Below are 25,862 nucleotides of genomic sequence, written 5' to 3'. Positions count from 1 at the left end.
ATGATGATTAGAGCTAGCATTTGTTGAGTGCTTACTGCCTGCCAGTCATGTAACAAGTACTTAACATGCATTATCTAATTTCATCCTTAAAACAACCCCTTGGGGTAGATACTATAATTAATCCCCTTTTTAATATGAGAAATCTGAGGGCTATGGAGGTTAAATAATTTTCCCTTAACCCTTAGGCTGGTCTGCCTCCTGTGTACTGCCTGAAATACAGTACATACTTCATGTACATGCATGGGGCTTGGCATGTAGCAGAAACTTGAAAAACAGTAGCCATTGCTGTTGTTTTTTAATTTTTTAATTTAATTTTTGGAGACAAGGCCTCACTCTGTCACCCAGGCTGGAGTGCAGTGGCATTATTACAGCTCACTGCGGCCTCAAACTCCTGAGCTCAAGCAATCCTCCTGCCACAGCCTCCCTAGTAGCTAGAAATACAGGCGTGCACCACTATGCCCAGCTAATTTAAAAAATAAAAACATTGTAGAGACAGGGTCTTGCTACATTGCTGAGGCTGATCTTGAACTCCTGGCCTCAAGTGATCCTCTTGCCTGGGCCTCCCAAACTGCTGGGATAACAGGTGGGAGCCATCGCGCCTGGTCGATAGCCATTGTTATTAACAAAATATTTAGGTTCTCAGTTATTTTTAGGCCACATTCATCTGATTAATTTCACGTTAGTTTACTGCTTTCCCTTTGCTTCAGCCAGCTCCTGAAATTCATCATAGCAATTCCCGCCACAATCTCCTGCTGCAGACCATTCCCCGCCTGGCCCCTCCCTGCCTGCCTCTCCTCCTCTCAGGCTCACAGCTGGAGTCTCCCCTTATCCTTCCAGGCCATTGTGTCCCCTCCCCAGATGCCTCCCACTCTGCCATGCCTTTGACTATCCCCACACCATGTGTTTCCTTCCCAACAGTGGAGCATAGGCTCTGATAGGCATTTTTAATTTGCAAATCTATTCATGTACCAAGTCTAACGAAGGCATAAAAATAACCTTTAGTTATACTATACATTTGACAAATCGCCCTTTCATTGAGAATAAAGTTCACTGCCGTAAGGATCAACAGGAGACCCCAGCCACAAGGTTGGTGCACTGTGCTAAATAGAGCCCTGCTTCATCCTTAGGAGCACATGGCCCAGGGGTGCCCCCCACATCTGCTCTTGCCCTCCTGCCTGTCTGCCCCTCCTAGGAGCATTTTCGTCTGTGACTGCTCTGCCTCTGCCTCCACCTCAGGGAAAAGGGATGCCTACGAGGAGGAGCAGACGTCACTCGCCGACTGCCCCTCTGCTGGATAAAGCTGGCTGACAGTCCCGGCAGCTCCTGCACCTCCTCACTCTGTCCACGTCTCCCCATCCACGGCAGCCCTGTGCCCACTTCCAGGGTGCTTGGCTCCTTCACAACACAAGGTGCTCATTCAGGCCCACATCTGAGCAGCTAGGGTAGATGTCATTCCCTGTTTTCAGCTGAACAGACAGAGGCCCAGAGGGGTTCAAGAACTTGCCATTAAACATAGAGGCCCTTTTGTGGAGGTCCTTCCTCCCCTCCTTTCACTTCACCAGACAGCATCCTGTTATGGTTTTCAAGCATGAAATGTACAAACGTCCAAAATCCCCTGAGGCATTATGTCAGCCAACATTTACTGCAGCGTTGAGTGCCAGGTGATGGGCACACTCAGACAAGCAATACAGCCCCAGCTCTCAGTCTCCGTCTAATTAGGGAGGCTGGTGGGAAGATGAGACCATGGCATCACAGAACACGAGTCCTGGGAGCTGGAGTAGCAGGAGCCCAGTAAAGCCCCAGCTGTTGGGGCTCCTTGCTTCCCAACAGGCACCTGTCTAGTTGCCAGTGGTGCGTCCTCCCTCTGCTGGGCATTCCCACACCAACAGAAGCAAAGAGCAATGACTACCACCCCAGGTGGATGTGCGTTTACTCTCATCCACTCAGCAGACGCATGCCAGGAACTTACCCCACAGTAGCCCTGCAGGCTTAAAGTTGGAAATGGGGCAGAAGGGACAGGAATGTCTCACTTACCTCTCCAGAGGAGAGTTGAATTGCCCCGATGCCATACACACACACACACACACACACACACACACTCAGGCAAAACCAATTCATTCACACGGTGGGTGAAGAAAACAAAAGGTGCTCTCCACTCATGACCTGCTGTGGCAGCACAAGTGTCCCTTCCCGGAGCTGCAGGGGCTGGGGACATTGACATGCTTATTGGCATTAGGCTGAGTCAGTTCTTTGAACTGGGAGAAAATGGTGGTCTCAGAAGCAATTGTAAGCCATACAGGGTAAATTACATTGACTAAACCCATCAAATCTTTCCCCAAGGGGTTAAAACAGTTCATGTGCACACTATGCTTTATTCTCCTTACCTTCCTGATAAGGGAGGTGGGAACGGAGTCCCTTGCTTCATCAGCAGCCTGCAAGGCTGAGGGGACTTTGGCAGAGCTGGGGTCCCACCTGGAGCCCATAGCCTATGCCTCTTGGGGCCATGATGATCGAGGACAGGAGAAGAGGGATGGTGTTCTCACTGAACCAAGCATCTGTGCCCATTAATCTTCATCATTGTAAGTCAGATTTTAATGTCCTCAGTTTATCAATGAGAAACTGTGACTCAGAGTAGTTAAATAATCTGTCCAGAGGCACACAACTAAGAAACAGAAGAGTCAGGATTCAAAACACAATTTTCTTTTCTTTTCTTTTTTTCTTTTTTTTTTTTTTTTTTGACAGGGAGTCTCCCTCTGTCACCCAGGCTGGAGTGCAGTGGCACCATCTCAGCTCACTGCAACCTCCACCTCCTGGGTTCAAGTGATTCTCCTGCCTCCACCTCCCGAGTAGCTGGGCTTACAGGCATCCACCACCACACCTAGCTAATTTTTGTATTTTTTAGTAGAGATGGGATTTCACCATGTTGGCCAGGCTTGTCTTGAACTCTTGAGCTCAAGTGATCCACCTGCCTTAGCCTCCCAAAGTGCTGGGATTACAGGTATGAGCCACCACACCTGGTTCAAGGAACGATTTTCTAGCACGGACTCTCACCCATTTCCAAACACCATGGTCTCATGGTCAAAAAAATTTTTCCATGAATCTCAGTGACAACAGGCAGCAAGTGTTACCACATATCAGCAGCTGATATGAAAGAACTGTGCAATGGCGCCTAGGCCTGGGCCACCTGAAGACCCTGTCAGCCATGAGGAGGTCAGCCTGTACCTGCAGGGCCCAGCCATGCAGTTAAGAGCCAAAGAAAGGACTGTGACCTGTAGGAGCACACCAGGCACAGCCTTGGTAGAACTGGGGTGCCAGATCAGTCATCCAGAGAAGGATATGGCTGTGTGGTCAGGACCCAGGTGAAAAACCGGGACAAGATGAGGCCCCAGGCCTCTAGAACATGACAGAAACCTGGTCAATGAGCCTGAAGCCTGTGCAAATAGCACATTAGCACAAGAAAACTGCATCTGCATCTGCATCTGGAGCTCTGGGCCAAGCTCCTTAATGCCCCCTGCCTGACTCAGACTTGTCCCTAGTCCTGGAGTAGTGCGGGAGTGTGCAGTCAGGGGAAGGCTATAGCTGTGAAGGAAGAATACTGCAGATTCCTGTAGCCAGTCAAGGACCAAGTTCACCCATCCTCCCACCCCCATGAGTGTGTCAGTCATCAACTCAACAATGCCAGGTGCATTGAACACACCTGAGTACCTAGGCATGTGCCACATGTATGTGAGTGGGGGTGACACCACCTGAAGTAACATTACATCTCCACTCCAGGGGCTGTACATAAAAGAAATGTTATTTCCTGCTCGTATGAAATAAAAAATAAGCATGCTGGTTGGTGGGTGGCCTTCCACCTGATCATTCAGGGATCCAGGCCCCTTCCACCCTTTTCCTTCCCTGAATGGAAAGGATTCCAAGGCCAGAGGAAAGGGCAACCATTTCCTTGGCCCTGGAATCCTTTCCATTCAGCCAGTCAGTGGGCAAACAGCTTAGGAAACCTTGAACAGGAAGATTTTTATGAATCATCACTTCTGCTCCCCTCACATTACCTCCCTTCCCATCTGCTCTCTTCGGATTTCCTTACTGACTTTTTGTTTGCCTTATCTGGGCTGGTTTTTGTGCTTCATACCTAGAAAACAAAAATTTTCAGTCATTGGGATTTTTTTTCAGGGTTAGAATTACCACACCACCTGTAGTATCATACTGTGGCTTCTGTTTCATCATTTCAGGTTACTGTCTAAAATTTGGCACATGTAAGAATCAAAGAAAATGGGTTACATAATTCAGTTGAAAGTCTTGGTCATTAGATGTTAGGCATCTATTGTGTGTAAGACACAAGGCCAACAGTAACGCAGAATGATGTTGACCTGTTAAGCATTCTTTGAAACATAGCCAAAATGTATTTTATTATGAGCTCATTTTTGGCTGTTGTAAAGATTAGTGGTTAACAATGTGCTTTCATCATATTTCCTAAAAATTCAAACAGTGAGAAATAAGACTCCTCTGAATTTAGTAGCTCAACTGATAACATTAAATGTGACTTGGAAAAAGTCTGGAATACATGGTGCACACAAGAAGCGTTCAGGGTTCTGTGGATGAATTTCTTAGCTTTTGCATTGCACCATGTTTCTCAAAGCTTGTTTTCATTAATAAAACATTTTATAATGTAAAAAAAAGTCACATGGCCACACCTACTGCAAAGGGTGCTGGGGAATGTAGTCTAGCTGTGTGCCCAAATAAAAGAAGTGAGTTAGATTTGGAAAAAAAAAAAAAAAAAAGAGAGAGAGATGGTATGTCACGAAATAAGCCAAGGAATATAGCTCTCAAGTCTGGGCATCTATCAGAGTGTCACTTGAGAATGTCTCTTCCTCATTTAGCTACGCTGAGCATTGATCATGCTCCTTCTCCACAAAGCCTCGTAATTCAAGGCTGAAATCAATTCCAGGTTCTATTCTAAGGTACGAATGTTTCATTCCCAAATTTTTATGATGCAGCAAAATCTTACTTTCTGGCAGAAACCACCTCAGAATTTCCCTCCCTGAATTATTCTTCATTTCTAAAAATGAAAAATAAATAAACAGGAGAAAGTACTTTTGAAAAGGCTTAAAACTAGCAGGACAGTGTAGAGCAATGATTTCCAAACTTGAACGAACATTATGATCACCTGGAAAACTTATTTTTTTCCTTCAGAGCCCCAGATCTCATACACAAAGATTCTGATTCATAGACGACATATTGGGACCAGGAATTTGCATTTTTTAAAGTTCCCCAGTTGACTTTCATGCATAACCACATTTGGAAGTCACTGGCGTATAATGGCAGATCCAGGTATCTGGATCTGGGCAAGACAAGGAATCAAGAAGTGACTGGAGAAATGTCGTTGGCTGACACATTGTCGGCAAACATATATTAAGCCTCCATCAAGCACAGAGGATGGAAAAGGCTGTTCGATCAGCTCTTGCCAGATCGCAGGACCTCCACAGGCAAACAGTAGCACACAGGCACCCTGCAGGTTCCAACAGATCATGACCAGGGTTCAGCAGGTGCAATGACCTCCAGATACAAGAGCAATCAGATGAACCATCACGGAGAAAATGGGCTTTTTATAAGCTGACGCTTGAGGAAAATTTATGTCTTGGGGAAATGGAAAAGGGACAAGGCATTCCAGAGAATGCCCTCAGGGAAAGAAGAGGCTTGGAGATGCAGAAATGTTCTCTGTGGATTCAAGAACAGCCAACCAGGTTGTGTCAGAGAATCCTGAGAAATCTTTTTGGGAGAGAGTGAGTGCGAATATTAGGCCAGGTGTTTTGGATTTAGGTATACAGGTAATAAAGAGCCACTGAAGGCCAGGCACCGTGGCTTATGCCTGTAATCCCAGCACTTTGGGAGGCCAAGGCAGGCAGACCTTGAGATCACTTGAGGTCAGGAGTTCGAGACCAGCCTGGCCAACATGGTGAAACCCCGTCTTTACTAAAAATACAAAAAGTTAACTGGACATGGTGGCATGCACCTGTAATTCCAGTTCCTTGGAAGACTGAGGCAGGAGGATCACTTGAACCTGGGAGGCGGAGGTTGCAGGGAGCTGAAATTGCACCTCTGCACTCCAGTCTGGGTGACAGAAAGAGACTCCATTCCAAAATAAAAGAGCCACTGAGGGCCAGGCACCATGGCTCACACCTGTAAACCCAGTACTTTGGGAGGCCAAGGTGGGCAGATCACTTGAGGCCAGAAGTTCAAGACCAGCCCGGCCAACATAGTGAAACACTGTCTCTACTAAAAATATAAAAAATTAGCTGGTCATGGTGGTGCGCACCTGTAATCCCAGCTACTCAGGAGGCAGAGGCACAGGAATCGAACCTGGAAAGTGGAGGTTGCAGTGAGCCAAGATCATACCACTGCACTCCAGCCTGGGTGGCAGAGCTAGACTCTGTCTCAAAAAAATAAAATAAAATAAAATAAAAGAGCCACTGAGCATGGAGATAGGCTGGAAGGGTGGAAGGCACAGAGCATGGGGGATATTGGAAGGTCTTGTGAGGGGCCCAATGGGAAGTGATTGAAGCCTCAGTGTGAAGCTCAGAAAGCATGAAGAAAGAAGCTGGAGGAGAGGAACCTTCTTCCTCTGCTATCTTCCAAATGGCACCACTGGCTCAGGACAGCCTTGGGCGAACTTAAGTAGACATGGGCTACTTAAAATTATTAAGTGAACTTAATTAGGTTTGTCAATCCCTAAGGCCGGCAGGGTGGCAAATCAGGCAATATATTCACTGTCCATCGACAGCCTGTTGCCTGAACGAGATTGTGCATTTTCTGAGCTGTAAGTGAGCAGCCTCAGCCCTTCAAGAAGAGGAGAAGAGATGCGGCCAGTGGCTCAGCATGCAATGTGCAACCAGGCATTGATATATACAAATCAAACATTCATAATTCTGGAAGGATCTGGCCCTGTTTCTTTCTCAGAAAATATCCCAGATCATTGGAGCAAGGAGTATATTAGCAATTCTGAGCTTTAAATCTTATTTCTAACACTGATTTACTGTGATGTTTGGGACAAGTTGTTGCTTTTGATTGCTAAGTTTCCACAATCAAGAGTGCAAAGCAGTGAGACAGATCCGGCCCATGAGCTTGGTTTAGGAGGCAGTCGCTCAAAATGGCACTAAGTGAACCTCTTTAAAATAACAGGATGTTTGAATCTGCTCAAGATTTTCTTGGTAACATCCACAGCTTGGCTTACAAGTCAACAGATGCATATGTTTTTCATAATTCTTAATGTCTCTGAAAATGTAGCCCTGTGTTCTTAGCCCCTTCTTTCCCTAAACACAAAGCCTGCAATTTAGGAGATAATTGAGCTTCCAATATTTGAAGCAAAGAAATCCAGTTCTACCTATGTTGCTCCCACCCCCACACCGGGAGCCTCATCAGTGCTCATAACTTCCATTCTTACCTCTATGCAGATGACTCGAATATCTTTATGTCTACCTGAGTCCCACACCTGGGTTTCCAACTGCCTGACTGGCGTCCCACCCAGTCACACCTTCCACATTGCTCCCACCAGCACACCCCATTGCCTAGTGAGAGTTCCACCCATAGCTCTACCATTCTCCAAGACTTTTCATTATTTGAAGTCTTTCTTGACTTCTCTCTCATTGCCCAGATGCAATGTTTTTCCAGCTTGAGTAACTTCTAACTCTATAGGGGGCAAAACTAAAAGAGACTTCAGCAATTCCCAGGTCAGTCAAGAATGTGAATTACATCACTGTCTGAAATCCTCAGGAGCAAGGTCCACATTTTACACATCTCTACACTCCTACCTATAGGCACAGGTAGCTACACTCCTAGCCATAGGCATAAGTGTCTGACTTATAGTACGTGCTCAAATAATCTCTGCTCAAAGAAAGAGGGGGAGTTATGTCATTTGTGACACTGCCTGAGGAAGCATATGTTACTAGTAAGCACGTAATATAAAACAGGAGCAATAAATTAGCATCTCGTGCTACAGAAAGGGTTCCATTGTTGGGGAGAAAAGAAAAACTCACGTTACGTAGATTCTTTTAAAAACCAAGATGGCACCTTAAAAGTTTTGGCCACTTGCCCAGGGCCCTACCAACTACACAACCCAGTCTTCACTCCACTCTACTTTTTGAAACTAGTCCTCACCAAGCAGAAAAGACTGCTAGTTTACTCTCCTAAAGATGTTTTTGGTCAGGTGAGAAGAGAGGTAGAAACCACTCTTTATCTGGGCCTTCTCACCATTGGCAGTGCTACCATCTCTGGTACCATGTCAGCTCCCCAGGCTGCAAGCCAACACAGCAACAGAGGACAGAGGAAATGTTTATGTGTTCTGAGAAACAGGGAGCATGCATCCCTATGCCTCCAAGAAGAGTGGATGCCAGGCCTTTCTAGCCCCAGACAGCCCTCATGCCCCCAGTCATCCCAAGGAGATTGCTCTACTTTTCCGATGGTATGGAGTACACATGAGAATAAATGAGATTCAAGAAGTTGGATGGTTCTGCAAGAGATGATGGGAAAAGTGGCCAGGGAAGCAAGAGGCCTGAGCTCTCATCCCACATCTGCTACTGTCTCCATATGTAACCACACAAGTCAAAAGAGTGGCAGGGGCCAAAGAGGCCCCTGACTCCTTCCCTAGAGCACTTGGCATTTATTTGACTGTAAGTCAAGTATTTTTGTGCGTAGGCACCTCCCTTGCTGGGCCATGGCTCCAGGAAGCAATGTCTTTCCCCATCAAAGCCCAGGGCCCAGCAGAGCTCAACATACACCACACAGATTTCGAGAATGAAAGCAAAACAGGAACTTGCCAGAGATGGGCCTCCGTCTTCTGTGGTGGAACATCCTTGCAGCAGGCCTTCCTAATTGGTGGCACACAAGAGCACAGGAGGGAGCCAGGAGCCTTTAGGCTCAGCCCCCAAAAGTGAGCACAGAATGCCCGGAAACCTTGAACTGAGAATGTGGAAGAGTCTGAGTGATTCTTCATGCTTGCTCAGCCTGGCTGAAAATTCATTTTCTCTCTTATTTCTAGACAGGCTTCCTCACCAAGCCAGACTCATTGTGAAAGATCTCTATGGCCCTTGAAAGCCATGGAAGCTCTGTGTTGACTTTTACTCATGCTCCTGGTGTCATTATGCCTAGAGGGGAAACCAAGGCAGGAGGTGGTAAATTACTTCTGAGAGTGGGATGGAGCCAGGAGGGCTGTGTTCCCAACTCCTGAGTATGGCCTTGAATGTCCAGCTCATCTCCAGTTTACTGTGCAGAAGTTAAAAACTCCTAGAGCCAAGACACACATTCCCAGCCATGATAGCATTTGACATGGCCAGGGATGGTCCCAGGAATCCAAAGCGGTCCATCAGCTCCTGTCTTCATCTTAGAGCTGAAGTCCATTACACAGATAATAGGAGGGATGTGGCAGGGCTTTTTCTTCACATATATTGTTCTAATGGATATGCCTACTGCGACCCAAGCTTCGTGACAGCCCATTTAAGAAGACTTTTGCTGAGCAAATCAACTGCACAGTTGAGAAATTGGAGAAAGTGTTTTTCCTCTGCAGTACCTGCCAGCTCTATCCTAAGCAGCCAGGGCCCAGACAAGCCCCAGCAGCAAAAAGGAATGCAGAACACTCCCTCCTTCTGAGCCCACTAAATGGCCGAGGGAGGAATCTGAGACACGGTACCCAGCCGGCAAATGCCTTCTACCCGGTCCAGCCACTCCATCCTGCTCTCCCCTCCAAAGCGTCGCCATTCCCTCCATCCACATCAGACACAAACCTTTCTGTCAGCTACTTAAAATCATTAAGTGAACTTAATTAGGTTTGTCAATCCCTAAGGCTGGCAGGGTAGCAAATAAGGCATTATATTCGCTGTCCATTAACAGTCTGTTGCCTGAATGAGATGGTACGTTTTCTGTGCTGTACGTGAGCAGCATCGGCATTTCTCAGGCAGAGATCTGCCCGGTGAGTCTCCGAGGCGCCCAATTCTGAAGCTGCCCTTCCAGACTTGGCCCACTGCCCAGATGGCCACCTCCCAGATCCCCCCCTGAGTCTGTTTTCAAAAAGCGTCTCTGTAGAGCTGAACGAGAAGAGTCAAGGCGAATGCATTCTTTATGCAAAGCCAGCCTCCAACCAAGATCTCTAGCCAAGTCTGTTTTAATAACAAGTTCCAAATTCCACTGGCTGGAAAAAAGAAAAGAAAAAGCAACAACAACCCATGCAATCAAAAGTGTCCTCTTTGAAGAAGCAGAAAGAGCTGAGCAGGTATGAACTATGAAGGGTCAGGAGCAAAATCTCTGCTGCTAAGCACTGGGAAAGAGAGTAGGCTCCCCTGCCATGTTCTTAGGCAACACAGATTGGTGAGAGAGTGGAAGGAACCCCAAAGGGCTAACGCTTCCCTTCTCCTTGACCAGGTTGCCCACAGAGAGGAAGGGGAAGCCTCTTCTATCCTGGGGAACCCAGCCTCCTTTCCTCATCCAGAGCTGAGGTTTCAAAATGGGGCAAAGGAGTAACTATATGTTCACTAGGACAGCCTGTCCCTGGCAATCCTGGCAGTGATGTGTCACGGTCCTTGCTTTCTTTCAGCCAAACCCAGGGTGGCTCACCTGGTACATGTCAGAACCTTCCCACAGTCCCAGAGAGGTCTACATGCCAGAACTTTCCTTCAATCCCAGAATGGACCACCTGGTACATACTAGAACTTTCCCTCGGTCCAAGAGTGGTCCACCTGGTACATAGCAGCACCTTCCTTAGTCCCAGAGTGGTATACCTGGCATATGCCACAACCTCCCCTCAGTCCCAGAGTGGTCTACCTGGTAAACACTAGAATTTTCTCCCTCAGTCCCAGAGGGTCCACCTGGTACATGCCAGAACTTTCCCTCAATCCCAGAATGGACCACCTGGTACATATTAGAACTTTCCCTCGGTCCCAGAGTGGTCCACCTGGTACATTCTAGAACTTTCCCTCTGTCCCAGAGTGGTCCACCTGGTACATACTAGAACCTTCCCTCAGTCCCAGAGTGGTCTACCTGGTACATACTAGAACTTTCCCTCAATCCCAGAGTGGTCTGTCTGTATACACCACAACCTCCCCTCAGTTCCACAGTAGTGTACCTGGTACATACTAGAACTTTCCCTCAGTCCCAGAATGGACCACCTGGTACATACTGGAACTTCCCCCCACCCCCACCCCCTGGTCCCAGAGTGATCCACCTGGTACATTCTAGAACTTTCCCCATGTCCCAGAGTGGTCCACCTGATACATACCAGAACCTTCCCTCAGTCCCAGAGTGGTCCACTCGGCATATACCATGATATCCCCTCAGTCCCAGAGTGGTCTACATATTACACACTAAAACTTTCACTCAATCCCAGAATGGACTGTCTGGTACATACTAGAACATTCCCTCAGTCCCAGAGTAGTCCATCTGTGTATACCACAACCTCCTCTCAGTCCCAGAGTGGTCCACCTAGTACCTACTAGAACTTTCCCTCAGTCCCAGAGTGGGCCACCTCATACATGATAGAACTTTCCCACAGCCCCACAGCAGTCCACCTGGTACATGCCAGGACTCTCCCTCAGTCCCAGAGTGTGTCGGGTCTCACCTAAGTGTCAGGTCTACCTGGCATATAACAGAATTTTCCCTCGGTCCCTTGGTAGTCCACCTGGTACATACCAGAACTTTCCCTTAGTCCCAGAGTGGTCCACCTGGTACATGCCAGAACTATCCCTCGATCCCAAAGTGGCCCAGCTAGTAAGTGGTAGAACTCCAGACCTGAGGCCATAGCTGACCCTGGAGAGTGACATGGTAGTTGTACTTCTGGGGAACTCACAGGAAGGAGTGGGTAGAACCAGGAGACTGCGAGAGCCTTGAGGAAGCCTTTCCCATCTCCAGCAAGGAGAGGGTGAGCGGTCCAGAAGCAACCTGTTCTTCACCCAGCAGGCAGACACACAACCAGGCACCTTCCAAAGTAGGAAAACCTGAATCTGGGTGGTCCTGACGCCCACTCTGTCTCTGGGCCAGCACATCCACAGAAAAGAGCATCCTAGATTGGTGCTGCTCTACCCCCCGACTGCCCATCACCTACCACCCCCAGACTCCATTCCTAGACGGCCTTTGCTTCTGCCCCACCCTCCACCCATCCTTCAGCGGCTCACCTTTGTCCCACTGTCCCTTCCCTGCAGCCTCTGGGGGCTGGAGCCATGAGGGAGCGTTGGCCCATGGGTGGGCAGAGGCACCCATGTGTGGGTGGCCCCGGGTGGACAGAGGCAGCACTGCCTGGTTCCATATTGCCATCTGATTGAATCTTCCTGATGGTTGTGTGTGTTCCTGACTCAAAATATGTGCAATTCCCAGTGTCAATCAAACTCTTTTAAGCAGCAGCTGCCACTGCTGTCGCTGTGCAGAGTACTTTAGAAACTCTTCTATTTAGAAACCATTCCAGCCTCAGCCAGCATCATCCCATCCATGCTAAGAGGCCCAGTGGCTGTGAGAGACTTCGCAGATCTCATCGCTTAGTAGTAAGGAAGGCAGAGAGAGGGGCGGGGAGACATGCAGCTTCCCAGGGAGCACCCATTTAGAGGAGAGCCGCGATTCTATCCCTCCTCCCCAGGCTCCACAGGCACACACATGTCATTTACTCACTCAGGCCCCTCTGGCCTCCTGGAGGGTACACCCCTCATATTGCTCAGCATTGAAATCAGGGCCTGGCTTGGCCCCTGGTCCTGTGAATGGCAGGTTAGGAGATGATGACCTGGTAGAGAAATGTGGCCTGTGGGGGGACTCAGCCCCTGATGTGCAGGCGAGTCAGGCAGCTGTGCCTTCCTGATGCTCCCACGGGGAACCTGAGTCCTTCTATTCACCCTCTCTGACCCTCTCAGTGCCTGTTTTCTTGCTACCTGGAAGCAGCGTTTTCCTAAGGGTTGCACCTTCTTTAACAAGACAGCAGTATTAGGGCCCTGGTTTTCCAGTTGAGATCCCAGGCGTGGGTTTTGTCTGGGGTTACACAGGCTCAAGCCAGAACCTCATCTACGGACTGTTTCCCCTGGGGGGACCCCAGGGAAATCGTGGCTATAACCTTGCCAAGATTCGTAGAGAAAGCTGATAAGGCGTGTGAGATGCATGCAGAAATGTCTCTCACGCAATCTCCCCTGTGTCTCTGCCTCGTCTCCTAGTCCCCATCCCACTTACTAATCCCATCACAATTATCCTCTAAGAGGTCTTCGATCTTGCACTGTCCTGTTAGAAACCTGCAATGGCTCTCCATTTTCCCTGAAATAATGGCAGAACCTCCTTACCTAACCTCTGAACGTCCACACCATCTTTACCTCCTTCCTCACTCCTCGCTCCCCAGCAGGACAGGTCCTATCCCTGCCCACATGGCCCTCACACCAGTTCCTCTGCTCCAGACATCTTCTCCTCCCTGCATGCCACTCCCACACCCACATCCTCAAACCCTTCCCTGCATTCAAGACCAACTTAAATACTGCCTCTTCTATGAAGCCCTCCTGATCTCCCCACCCTGGTGTAATTCCCCCTTCCTCTGAGCTCACACAGTGCTGTTATCTGCACCTTCATGAAGCATTGACCTCATTCTACTTTATTGCACACCGAGGTACACACACTTCATCTTCACACTGGACAATAAGTGACTTGAATGCAGCGTTCATGTCTGATTTCTCTTAGAATGCCCCATAGACCTATATGTAATAGCTATAAAGGAAACAAAAATAGGTGTGTATCAAAGTTGGAATGAGAGATGCCTCTCAGAGGCATACACCCCAGTGCTGGGGTGGCAGGGGCTGAGGGTCTTTGTGCTGTCCATCCCCTCTTGCACACTCATCTGGCATGCCCATGCCACCCAGAACAGGATTTGAAGGTTGTCCATCAGGCACTTCTACACCCAAACACCAACACAACCTATGCTGACTGAGGGTTACATGGAAACAGCTTCATGGGGAATACGGCCTGAAGGGCCAACCCCAGTAGTGTTGGCCGTGGCTACAATAGATGTGGGCATTTCTTCTTTAGAATCAAACCAGATTTGGGTCCTGTAATTATGACTTTCAGACAGAAAGGATTGTTTCTGAATGACTAGATCTCACAAGATGGTTGAAAGCACAGACAAATGTATGGAGTAGTTCATTAAGCATAATCGAGCACAGTTATTCAGATAAAAGTTTTGGAATTCAAGGCTTTGCTCCATGGACACAGTAATTGTTCTCTGGCCAGGTATAACCAAGCCAGCATCTAACAAGCCAGCATCTTCTACATGTTGATCAGAGATCATCTGCACACAGGCGGAACGGGAGCTTCCAACCCCTGCTGTAGTTTACCCACTGGCTAAAGCTTTGCTGCCTCACTGTAAATCCATGTGAGCAAACGCCCTTTCTCTCCATATCTTTTCCTCTGCGTCTTTCCTCCCACTCTTGGCATCCCGTTTCTTGTCCTTCTTGTACCCTGCAGGCCCTGTTCTCTCCACGTCACTAGTGCCGCCCTGCTTCGGTTTTCTGCTCTTGCCACCCTATGTGGCCATGCCCTGCGGCCTGGGTTCCCTCTCTCCTCCTCTCCTTTTTATCTAACAGCTTTATCAAACTGTAATTTATATATCATAAAATTCACCTACTTTAAGTGTACAAGTCAGTGACTTCCAACAGATTTATATAGCTGTGGAGAGAGCACCACAATCCCGTTTCTGAGCATTTTCATCACCCCAAAAAAGCCTGTGTGCTAGTCTGCAGTCAATCCTGTGCCCACTCCCAGCCCCAGGCAACCACTAACCTGCTTTCTGGCTCCATAGATTTACCTTTCTAGACCTTTTCTATCAACAGAATCATTCAATAGGAGGTCTTTAACCTACTGTCTGGCTTCTTTAACTTAGCATCATGTCTTTGAGGTCCATCCATTTTATAGCACGTCTCCGGGTCCGTTCTTGACTGTAGACCGGTGTCCCATCGTATGGCTGTACCGTATGGAGTTTGCCCAGCCACCAATGGGTGGGTATGGCTTCCTTCTCTTAGTGTTTTCATATCTATGCCAGAGCCAGCACCCTGTTCTGCAGGTCATTCTGGATTGACATTCTGGAGGGTGGGAAAGGATTTTAAGGTTCTCAGGAAACCTTCACTTGGAACAGGAAAGGGCTGGCTGACTGCTAGGCTTCCAGGGGATGATTTCTCAGGAAACAAACAAACGAAAGGTATTTTCCTGTTTATGTCACTGTAAGGCCTTCCTTGGCCACAGTCTGAGAACCTGGCCCTCCAAGGATATGAAAAGTAGGGGGGAAGAAACAATATCTTAATAGGTTTATTGTTAACACTTTTATGACCCCTCTGTGTTGGTTACAAACACTCCCAGGGGTAATAGTCAAGTAGCTCAACATTTAATCACCAGGCAGGCAACCTCCTGTGATTCTGGATGAGACCCAGGATGCTTGAGACCCCTGCTGGGCTAACCAATGGATAAACCCTACGGATGCTGGTTAATTAGGAAATTCATGGGGCAGGGGCACCAGGGAAGGAGACAGTTGCCTGAAGCAACAAGCAAGGGGCACTCGTGGAACTGCAGTTCTTTATTGGCTGGTACAGAAGCATTTTAAGATTTTAATAATGACTTCAGCCCCACTGGCTGAATGTCAGACCTACCCATTTTTCCTGTTTAGTTCACCCAAACAGGAGACCCAAGCTGGTATTTTTTTTCCCCAACTCAGTGCCTTGAAATCACTCCCCATTTACTGAACAAAGCAGTTACTGTCAGATTTCTTCTCCATTTCCAAGCATCCTGCACACCCAGAAAGCAAAAGATTTCTCCTCAGATGATCAGGGAGTCCTGGTCCCAGGCCCCAGACTCCAGGCTGGATTTAAGGACTAGTGTGTCAGCTGGTTCGGAAGGGGAAGGGGATAGTTCGGAAGGGGAAGTGCTCTGCATTGCAGAAGTAGGGGGAATTGATGGCTCTTCTCTCACCACTGCTCTGGGATTAGGTAAGCTTTCTTCAGACTCACATTCTGGGCCAGGTAATCAGCACATGCCTGCTGGATGCTGAATCCTAAGACAAGACCCCCCAGTTTGCTCCTCACACACATTCCTCTTGATGTGTACAGGTTCTGGCTGCAGATGGTTGCATGGTGGGGACAAGGATCCAGAGCCATCGTGGCTTTTGACAATATCTCCATCAGCCTGGACTGCTACCTCACCAGTGAGTTCGCTTTGACCCCAGCACTATGTCCCCCAACCCCGATGGCCCATGGCCTCACTGTCCCCTCCTCAGCCTAAGCCTGTCTCTCCCACCTCCCTCAATGTGAAATCATCTCTCACCCTGAAATCAACCCTCACCTAACTCAGCCCATGGGGTCTTCTCTATTCCAGTTAGTGGAGAGGACAAGATCCTACAGAATATAGCTCCCAAATCAAGAAACCTGTTTGAGAGAAACCCAAACAAGGAGCTGAAACCCGGGGAAAATTCACCACGACAGACGCCCATCTTTGACCCTACAGGTAAGGGCTCAGCTCACAAATGTGAGCATAGTAACCTCTTGCTGCAAAAGGCAGAAGAAAGATTGGTGCTGGTTTGGGGCAGGGAGCTGTGCTGAAAGAATGAAACAGTCAATCTTTAGAAGGAGCATCACCTATGCTCTGACTATGGGGTCCAAGAGGAAGCTGTCTGGTTCTCATATTGCCTGAGCAAATGGAAACCTCTGGAAGTTGTACAAAGGAGCAGCTTCCTCTATGCCTAGGGAATACCTAGGCCCCACCCAAAGGAGAGAACCAAACTGGCAATTTTTTTCCCCATCTCTGCTTTGAATTCACTTCCACCTTACCGAACAAAGCAAACCTTACTGTCAGATTTCTTCTCCTTATAAAGAGGGCTGGGGCTGGCCAAGGTTATCTGTTGCACAGACGTGGGCTACTCCATCGTGGGTAAAGTCCCCGAAGCTTTCTTTCAACACAGTTCCCCCAGAGCTCAGATCCCCTCCAAAGCTGTTCTATTCAGCATACCCCAAGCCAAGACTTCTCATGGCCCCTTTCCACTTCAGCAGAACTTTTCAGCCTCTGGTTATAAACCACAGTTGTGACTTCTCGGCCACTCTTCTATTAGACCAGAGGCTGTGAGCCTAGCCCCTAGAAGCTGATTAAGGCTGCCCCGGCCCCATGCCAGTCAGCCAAGGGATTTTCCCAGGCAGGCATTGGTGCCTGGGCCTGTGAGGTTTCTTCTACTATGTATAGCCTGGAGAAACAAGTGTACAACACACAGTCTACCCACACTCTTTTTCCTATAAAAGATAAGTCTTTATCAAAATAATAACAGATCAATGTTAAATCTCTAATTTCAACTTATAATGTGAAATCCTTTTCTGGTACAAAGTACAAAAAAATGAGGTTCATACCTTTGCTGCTGAATTCATCAGCTCTCAACACGTGAACTAGACGTTAGTGTGGTGTTGTCTTTGAAGGAGTCCTTTCCTTTCTGTCCCATGAAAAGCTGCCCCAGGGCTAACCGTCACCCCTTCCTGATTCCTGCCTGATCTAATCCAGCTGCCAGACCCAGGAGAAAGAGTTAGTTCCTTTTCCCATCATCCCTCCCTTCCCGTTTAACTAGAACGACGAAAGACCTTTGCATATTCCTACACAGAGGGGAGCCTGTCCCCCAAAACTGCAGCTCTCTCTGGTTTCCCCCTCCCCTCCCAGTTCATGCCAACGTCTCACCTGATGGAGGCAGCTTTCTAACTTCTCCATTCAATGCCCTGCCCCCCAGCCCCAGTGATTCACCTCCACTCACTCCTTGTGTCTTGGTCAACTACCACCTCCCTGTGATAAATTCAGGAAATGTATAAATTTATAAATTGAGGGAAGAAGCCAGACTTGCCCTTTTAGTGTGCTAAGTAAACATAGCCACGGCTCCCTGCCCAGCCTAATCAACAGCACTGATTACAGAGCAGAGACTCCAGAAACATCTATTGACCAGTGGGTGGCTGGATGCCTGAGCTTGGATCTCAGGTGTCAGCAGCCAGCCCCTGCAGCCAGCATTTAGGAAACAGCCATCCACCCTGCTCGATTCATGAGTTTATTGCCACATAACTCCCACTGTCCCTAAAAGGTTAATCGATAAGGGCCTGCCCAATAGCCACTCAGACTAATGAAATCACCAGTGGCTCACACGTGGCGATGGCTCCCCCACCACCTCTAAATGAAATTAAAGGCTGGAGGAGACGGCAGCTGGAACACAAGTCTCCCCACTGAGAAACCTGATCCCTCATTCTCAACCCCAGTCTCAGAGCAATACTGAGGTAGTGCCTATGGGTCCAGGCAGACTCATGGAGGCAGAGGCCAAGGCCACACCCACTCCCACACCCACTCAGTAATAATCACCCAGCAGACACGTACCCAGCAGACACGTGCCCAGCACGGTGCATGGTTACAACAGGGACAGGGCTGAGCCAGTACTCGCCGTTCTGGAGCTCCTGGGCCATGGGAGGAGAGTGGCCTATGAGGCAGCAGGGCATGTTTGCAAAGCACAAGCTCAGAGCTTCCACCTGGGAGACCCCCTGATAAAGGACACAGGGATAGGCCGGAAGGGGAAGGAAAGGAAAGGAAAGACCACTGAGCATGGTCCTATAGCCTAGGTTATTTCACACAACAACTTGTCCTCACAGGGGCCCAGGGACAGTTGCTGTTTTTACCACTGTAAGGATGAGGAAAATGGTGTGGAAGAATTTAAGGGCCCCAAGGCTGGAAGGGAGTAGGGCCAGGAAGTCAACCTGGAGTCCAAATTCTTTCACCCAACTAAGCTACTTCTAGGTATCGAAATCTCCAATCAGAGAAAAACACTAAAAATGGAGAAGGGCAGGGAAGAGTTCCAGCTAAGAGGCCCTGCACGAACAGTAAACAAATCAGCTCCCAACCTTCTGACAAACAATCGAGGAGACAAGATAGTAAGATTTTTCTTTCCAAAGTTCAAAGCTGTCAGTTTCTGCTGGGCTGGAACAAGGTGGCTGGTGGCATTTCAACTCTCCTCCAGGCAGGTGTTAGAGAACTAGAAACGCAAAGGCCCTTTGGGGTCTTTTGGAAACAGTTATTGGCAACATTTCTAAGCTTCCCTAAACATTCCTCCCTCTCCACAGCAGCCCTCCCCTCTGAGGAGAGATTCAGCCTGACTCCCTGAATCTGATCTGGGAGGTTCTTCACCTCCGGGCCCATGGAGCAGAGCTAAGCCACTCAAGTTTCCAGGCCAGGAAAATCCTGTCCAGGTGCTTCATGTGGCATTCTCGGAAGACTCTGAGTCACTTTAGCTAATCAGATGAAGATGCTGAAAGAGAAAATGGGGCAAGTATTAAGTCCAGGGAAATTACATTTGTCAGCTTTGCACATACAATTACTCTAACCAAATGATTGGGGTAATCTCATCACGGGGCTGCAGAACCAGGTTCTTCTCTCTCTCTTTCTATCTTTCTCTCTCTCCCTCACCCCACTCCCTCCTTCTCTCTCTCTCTCTTTCTGTCTGTCTCCTTCTCTTTCCCCTCCCCATGACCGTCTCTCTCTGGCAGTAATGACTGTTAGCAGTGAGGAGGAACAGGCAGGCTCTACCACACCCTTTCCCTAAAAAGCCCAGATGAGGACAAGCAGGCCCCCAAGGCCCAAGGACCCTTCTTCAACCTCCCTACCCCTCTATCCTTCTCCTTGGAGCTCAGAGGCTATGTAGGGCAAGTCCAAGGGAATCAGCTCAGCTAATGGGAGAACCCACCCAAACTTTGGGCCCAACTCCACAACCCTAACTGTGGAGCCTTGGCATCAAAACCACAGCCTTGCCTCTAGCTATTTGGTGACAGGTTGGTCTGCCATTTTCTGAGTACACATCCCTCACCAAAGCGGGGATAAAAGCAATTAAAACTATATAGAGTCATGGGAAGAGCACTGGACTAAAAGAGAGAACACCCCCGCTGGGCCCTGGCTGGTTGCACTAGCAAGCTGTGGCCCTGGGGCCATTCTGCCTCTGCAGGGCCTCCCATCAGGGCAAGTCAGCAGATGAGGGGGTTAATGTGAACACAGACAAGGGCAGAGAAACTGCAATTTTTTTAAAAAGTCAAGGTTAGAAGTAGACAGTGTCCAAGTCCCTTCCTGTTCCCAGCTCCAAGATTCCAAAGGTTGAAGGGTGATACCATCAGGGAGCCATGGCTTTATTTGGCCCATATCTCCAATTAACCCATGGCACTACTAATGTGCCCAGAAGTGAGGGTCACAGGCTGTCCATTTCCACACATGCTCCTGATTCAAGAACAGATGCCAATTCCAATGAGGAAGTTTTATGTGTTTCATATAAATTGATTGGGTCTATTTCTGCTAAATGCATTATCCATTCACCACAGAACAACTATTAGAGTTAATAGAATTTGTAGCTAGAGCCATTATGTTCCAAGTACGTCCTTCTGGGGATGACGGCATTGTTGGAAGGCAGGCTCCGCGGGCCCAGCATCCTCCCGCAGACCCTGTCTTTCCACTCGATGGGGATCTTTGTTCCCCTCAGAGCCTGCTGTGCTCAGGCCCTGCAGGTCCAGCCAAGCCTACTTTAGTGGCACACCCCAAGAGGGGAGGCCTCTTCTCTTCAGAGTCACTCCGTTCCTGAATCAATAATGTATTCTAATCCAGTTCTGAAAAATCCTGGCCTCTTCCTTGCTGGCCTTGCAGATAATCCCATTCTGGGGACTGGGAGGAAGCCAAGTCCCTCTCTTTAGCCACAGCTCATCATTGCATCCCAACCTTGAAGATGGGAGGTCCAAGATGTGAGAAGTCCAGAGACAAGTCTGAGCAGGGAGCCAGGAGCCCCCTCCCGCTGTAGGGAACTCGCATTAATGGCATCATTAACAGCTTTCCCCAGAAATCCCCAGTTAACGGACACAATCCAGGACTCACAAGTGCAGCAGTGAGCTGGCCAGCCAGGGAACTAGATTCAGCCCCCGGTTTCTCCAAGTGTGTCCTCAAATCATCAGCATCTGGGTCCTCTCGTGTCTGCAAGTGCTGCTTGTTAAAAATGCAGATTCTTGGGCCCCCATCAACCTGTGGAATCTGAATGTCTGGGAGCAGGATGTCAAAATTCCCATTTTTAACCATCCCTCAAGGAAAGTTTGATTAGCAAAAAAGTTTAGGAACCCGGGTGTGCATCCTGACCTACAGACGAGGAGCCTGGTCCAAAGCAAAGGCCTTGTGTCACGTTCCCTCATCACACAGCAATCATAATTGTGATTCACCAAGCACTGCTGTGTGCCAGGACTGTGCTGAGCTCTTGGTGCTATCATAGTATCCCCCTTTAACAAATGAGGTCCGGAGGGGTGAACTAACTTGCCCTAAGTTAGACAACTTGTGTAAAAGGCAAACGATCGTGTTTCTTAAAAATCACGCAGAAAGTGAAATGTTCTAGGCCAGATAACATTTAGAAGGTCAAAGTTGTGATAAAGAAATCTTTCAGGAATCCCATTATTGAGTAGGTCTTCCAGAGGGATCTGGCTTCTTATGTTAGTTTTTGTTTAAACAGAGCACATCTGCATCTTCACTAACATTCAAGACCCACCAGGCAGTGTTCCCACACACATTTAAGAAAGCTGATAACTGCAGCTAATTGGCATTCCTCCGTGCACCTCAGCCTTCACTGGTGCACTTGGAAGGCACTTCTGTTAGCACCCATTCAACTAGAGGGGACTGCTCATTAAGGGGTGGCAGGCATGGGACCGTAGTTAGAACCCTTGGAGCCCCTTCAGACACTGGTCACCTCTGTGTTCTCGCTTATGTTACTAATATTAGATTATCACCTATTTTATAGCAAGCACACTAGTGATGACGCAGGAAGCACCAGCCTTAACAAGGCTCTTGGGACCCCAGTCATTGGAGCACATTTGGTGCCCTCCCAATTAGAATGTCACTCTTCATTTGGGTGTGTCTTCCTTCCCCGGAGCAAGCATGACTGTGCTCCAGGAAGACAGGTGGCAAAGAACTAATTTATGATTCATGATCCCATTACCAACGCTAATGAGTCTCTTCCAGTGGAAGAGGCTTTGCACGCTGGAGAGCCAGTCAGCATCCCCAAGAGGTGGACGTCAGTGAACACTGGGGTTAGCTTGATGGTGAGAAAGCACTTCCCTAGGGACCTGGTGATGGTGACAGGGTGGAACCGGAGGCTGGGCTGAAGGCCGAGCACCCATCAGCAACAGAGTTTCCCAGCGTGTGTTCTGCCATTTGTCAGCCACCTCCTTCCATCTGTCCATGGGGTGACAGTCACTAAGCTCATTCAGTGTCTCTTTCATTTTATTCTCACGGACTTCCTGAGGGAGATGTCACCATGAGGAAGCAATATAGCATCTTTTTTAAGAGCACAGACTACCTGTGTCCAAATCCCAGCTGTGTTACTCACTCTGAGCACCTCCCTTCTGCTGTCTGTGCCTTTGTTTCCTTGCATCAAAAAATGGTGCTTAGATTATCAATGCTTACATCGCTTAGGTTTGATGCAAGGATCATATATGTTAATATGTATCCAGGGCCTAGAGAGGTGCCTCACACATAAGGAGCTACCTGAGCCATCATTTGCTTCCCATTTTAGAATTGAGGAAACAGAGGATCAGAAAGATTATGTGACTTGACCTTCTAATCAAATGCAGAGCCAGGGTTCAAAGTCAAGCCGGCTCACTCCAAAGTCTTTCCCACTCTAAGCCCATGCCTATTAGGAACAATACTAAATACTGCCCAACTGCTGACCAGCATAAGGGAGAAGCTCTTGCTGCATCCAAATCAGCTGTTTTCTCTGCACTCGGGAGATTCAACTCAGCGCCCAATGCAGACAACATCATTGCTTTCCCTGAATCCCAAGCCTAGGGAGTAACAACTCATATAGTTCAATTTAACAAGCATGTACTGGGTGCCTACTCTGTGTCAAACCCTATGCAGGGGCCTGGGGCTCTGAGCCTGTGAACAAGCCAAAGTGTTCTCTTGAGAAATGATCACCCACTGGGAGGCCGAGGCGGGTGGATCACCAGGTCAGGAGATCGAGACCATCCTGGCTAACATGGTGAAACCCCGTCTATACTACAAATACAAAAAAATTAGCCAGGCGTGGTGGCGGGCGCCTGTAGTCCCAGCTACTCGGGAGGTTGAGGCGGGAGAATGGCGTGAACCTGGGAGGCGGAGCTTGCAGTGAGATCGCACCACTGCACTCCAGCCTGGGTGACAGAGCAAGACTCCGTCTCAAAAAAAAAAAAAAAAGGAAAAAGAAAGAAAAAAAAGAAAAGAAAAATGATCACCCAAAGCTTCGTCTGCATAAGCCCAATATGAAGCCACTATTATCCCACCACAGGAGAGACTTCTGATTCTGATCACATCTAGAACCAGGACAGGTGCCCTCACTTGACCCTGCCCTAGATGGTGCATTGCAAATTATTCTGAACCAATCATCATTGTGAGATAGACAGACATCAACACCATTACTTCAGAACTTCCCAAACCCCGGCCCCCCTTAAGAAATAGTACAGACCCACCCGGCTCTGACAGACTCGAAGATGCCTCATGAACCTCCAATCTAAGGCTAGGTGGGGGTTGGAATTATGGCAAGGCTGCTGACAAAATGCTTCAACATAAAGTCGATACTGTTGCCCTTCTAAGCAGCAGACAGGAACCATTGCCTTTCCCTCTCCTGGCTGGCCTGAGAAAACATGTTTTTTCTCATTTGTTTCAGTGAAAGGTTACATAAGTGGGAGACAATAAATGATCCAGGAACTCTGGGCTCAGTATGCCTTAAGATCATTTAGCTTGAAGACTAGCAGAACACAAAGCCCCCTCCATCAGGGCAAGTGCATTAAGTACTTGTTTGGGAAGACCACATTTTTATCATTCTTCTCTTGGGCTTGCTGCTTCTGCCTGTAAAACAACTCTGTATCTTCTCAGAGCCTATTCAGCTCTCTGCTTGTTGCAGCAAAGCTTCACTGGTTTTGGACAAAGAAAAAAATTTTTTTAATTCATCCGGGCCTGGAGGTGGACAGTGAATGTAGGAGTAAAAAGGTTAAAATGCTAACTCTTGATCACAAAAGGTGGTCTTCCCAGATTGCCCCTCCCCTATTGAGAGGAAAAGAAACAAGAGGTGGAATTGCCTTAGCTATCATGGAGTCAGGGAGGAGGGAGAGGGCACAGGGCAGAACTCGGCCCAGCCAGTGCCCTCCCTGCTGGGTGCTTACACAAAAGATGAGGAGGCCAAAGAATGTACCAGCTGTGCAGCAGGGGCTTTGGGGTGCCTGGATAGTTATCCATTGCATTGTAACAAATGACCATAAACACAGTGGCTATAACAACACAAACAACACACATTTATTATACCAGTTTCTGCAGGTCAGGAAATCAGACACAGCTCAACTGGGTCCTCCATTTCATAGTCTCTCGTAAGGTTGCAGTTAGGGTGTCAGTCTCATCTGAAAGCTCTATTGGGGAAGGGTTCACTGCCAAGCTCACATGGTGGTTGGCAGTTCTTGGAGGGCTACTGGACTCAGGGCCTCAGTTCCTAACTGGCTGGAGGCCACCCTCAGTTTCTCCCCAGTATGGCAGCTTACTTTTTCAAAGCTAGTGTGGGGGTGAGGGGGTGGGGTGGGGAGAGAGAGAGAGAAAGAGAGTCTTCTGGTAATACAGAAATTACAATTTTATAACATAAGCAAGAAAACGACATCTCATCATCTGTGCCATATTCTATTGGTTAGAAGCAATTCACAGATCTCACCTATACTCAAAGGGAGGGGGTTACACAGAGGTGTGATTATCAGGAGTTGGAGACCACTGAGGCCATCTTAGAGCCTGCCTGTAGTGGCTTCTCTACGCTAGAGACTAACATTCACCAGGAAGCTCTGGGAGCCCAGTGGGGATTCTGATGGGCAGAATTCCTAGGATCAGTCTCAAGGCTATGTATTCAATATTCTACAGATGCTTAAATAGTCATGAAGCACCTACTGAGTGTCAGGCAATAGCAAGACAGTAAGCGAATTGGCAAAGAATCCCAGAGACCAAGGTTCTGGCCATGCAACTTCAGGAAAGTCAAAGATTCTGGGCCCCGTTTCCTCATCCATAAAGTAGGGATATTAATTACCTGCCACAGTTCTTTCTCAGAGCTGCCTATTGTACTGAGCAAATGAGATCATTTCTATCAGGCTTTGAAAGGTACAAAACAATATGCTAATATAAAATGCGGTTGTGACATTGTAATTAACATTATTATTAAATATATATGTAAGCAAAAAGATTGGACCAACTCACCCCTCGTGTGTTGCCTTCTATAAATATTCTATAAATATTCAGTGCATTTACAATCCACCTCCTTCCATGAGTTGTGCACACTTTTGTGTATACACGAAATTCTATGAGCTGCACACTCTTATGTATACACATAAGTATGTATCTGGGGGGAGGTTAATATTTTGAATTTTGTGTCCTCTCATTCAGTCAATTCCCCCAACCCAATTGATCATCAGTTTTCGGGTAAAGCCCTCAAACTCCCCTTGGGGGAAATAGATGATTTGTGTGGGATATACAGGATTGCCCCCAAAATCCTGTCATCGGTATAATTTAAAAGAGGATCTTTAGTCTTCTAAACCTTATCAAGATCTTTAAAATAATGGATGCATCAAAACCTTGTTCACAAAAATTCTTTCAAACAAATTTGAAGTGATTGAATTGGAGAGGCTTGGTTTTTTTTGTTTGTTTGTTTTGGGGGTGTAGATTTTTTTTTTTTTTTTTTGAGATGGAGTTTTGCTCTTGTCACCCAGGCTGGAGTGCAATGGTACAATCTTGGCTCACTGCAACCTCTGCCTCCTGGGTTCAAGCAATTCTCCTGCCTCAGCCTCCCAATTAGCTGGGAT

The 25,862-nt window shown here is 47.9% G+C and overlaps 1 protein-coding gene across 1 annotated transcript in view; it reads left to right on the top strand.

Moving 5' to 3' along the window:
• The window catches only part of ALK (ALK receptor tyrosine kinase), a 761,479-nt gene that overhangs the window by 653,362 nt on the left and 82,255 nt on the right, over positions 1-25,862 (top strand). The window contains exons 10-11 of the mRNA XM_023217284.2: positions 16,092-16,186; positions 16,357-16,485. Coding sequence (XP_023073052.1) covers positions 16,092-16,186; positions 16,357-16,485 — 224 coding nt within the window. The remainder of the gene's footprint in view (positions 1-16,091; positions 16,187-16,356; positions 16,486-25,862) is intronic.

The sequence above is a fragment of the Piliocolobus tephrosceles genome, chromosome 15 (assembly GCF_002776525.5).
Source record: "Piliocolobus tephrosceles isolate RC106 chromosome 15, ASM277652v3, whole genome shotgun sequence".
NCBI lineage: Eukaryota > Metazoa > Chordata > Mammalia > Primates > Cercopithecidae > Piliocolobus > Piliocolobus tephrosceles.
This window is presented reverse-complemented; position numbering and strand designations above follow the sequence as displayed.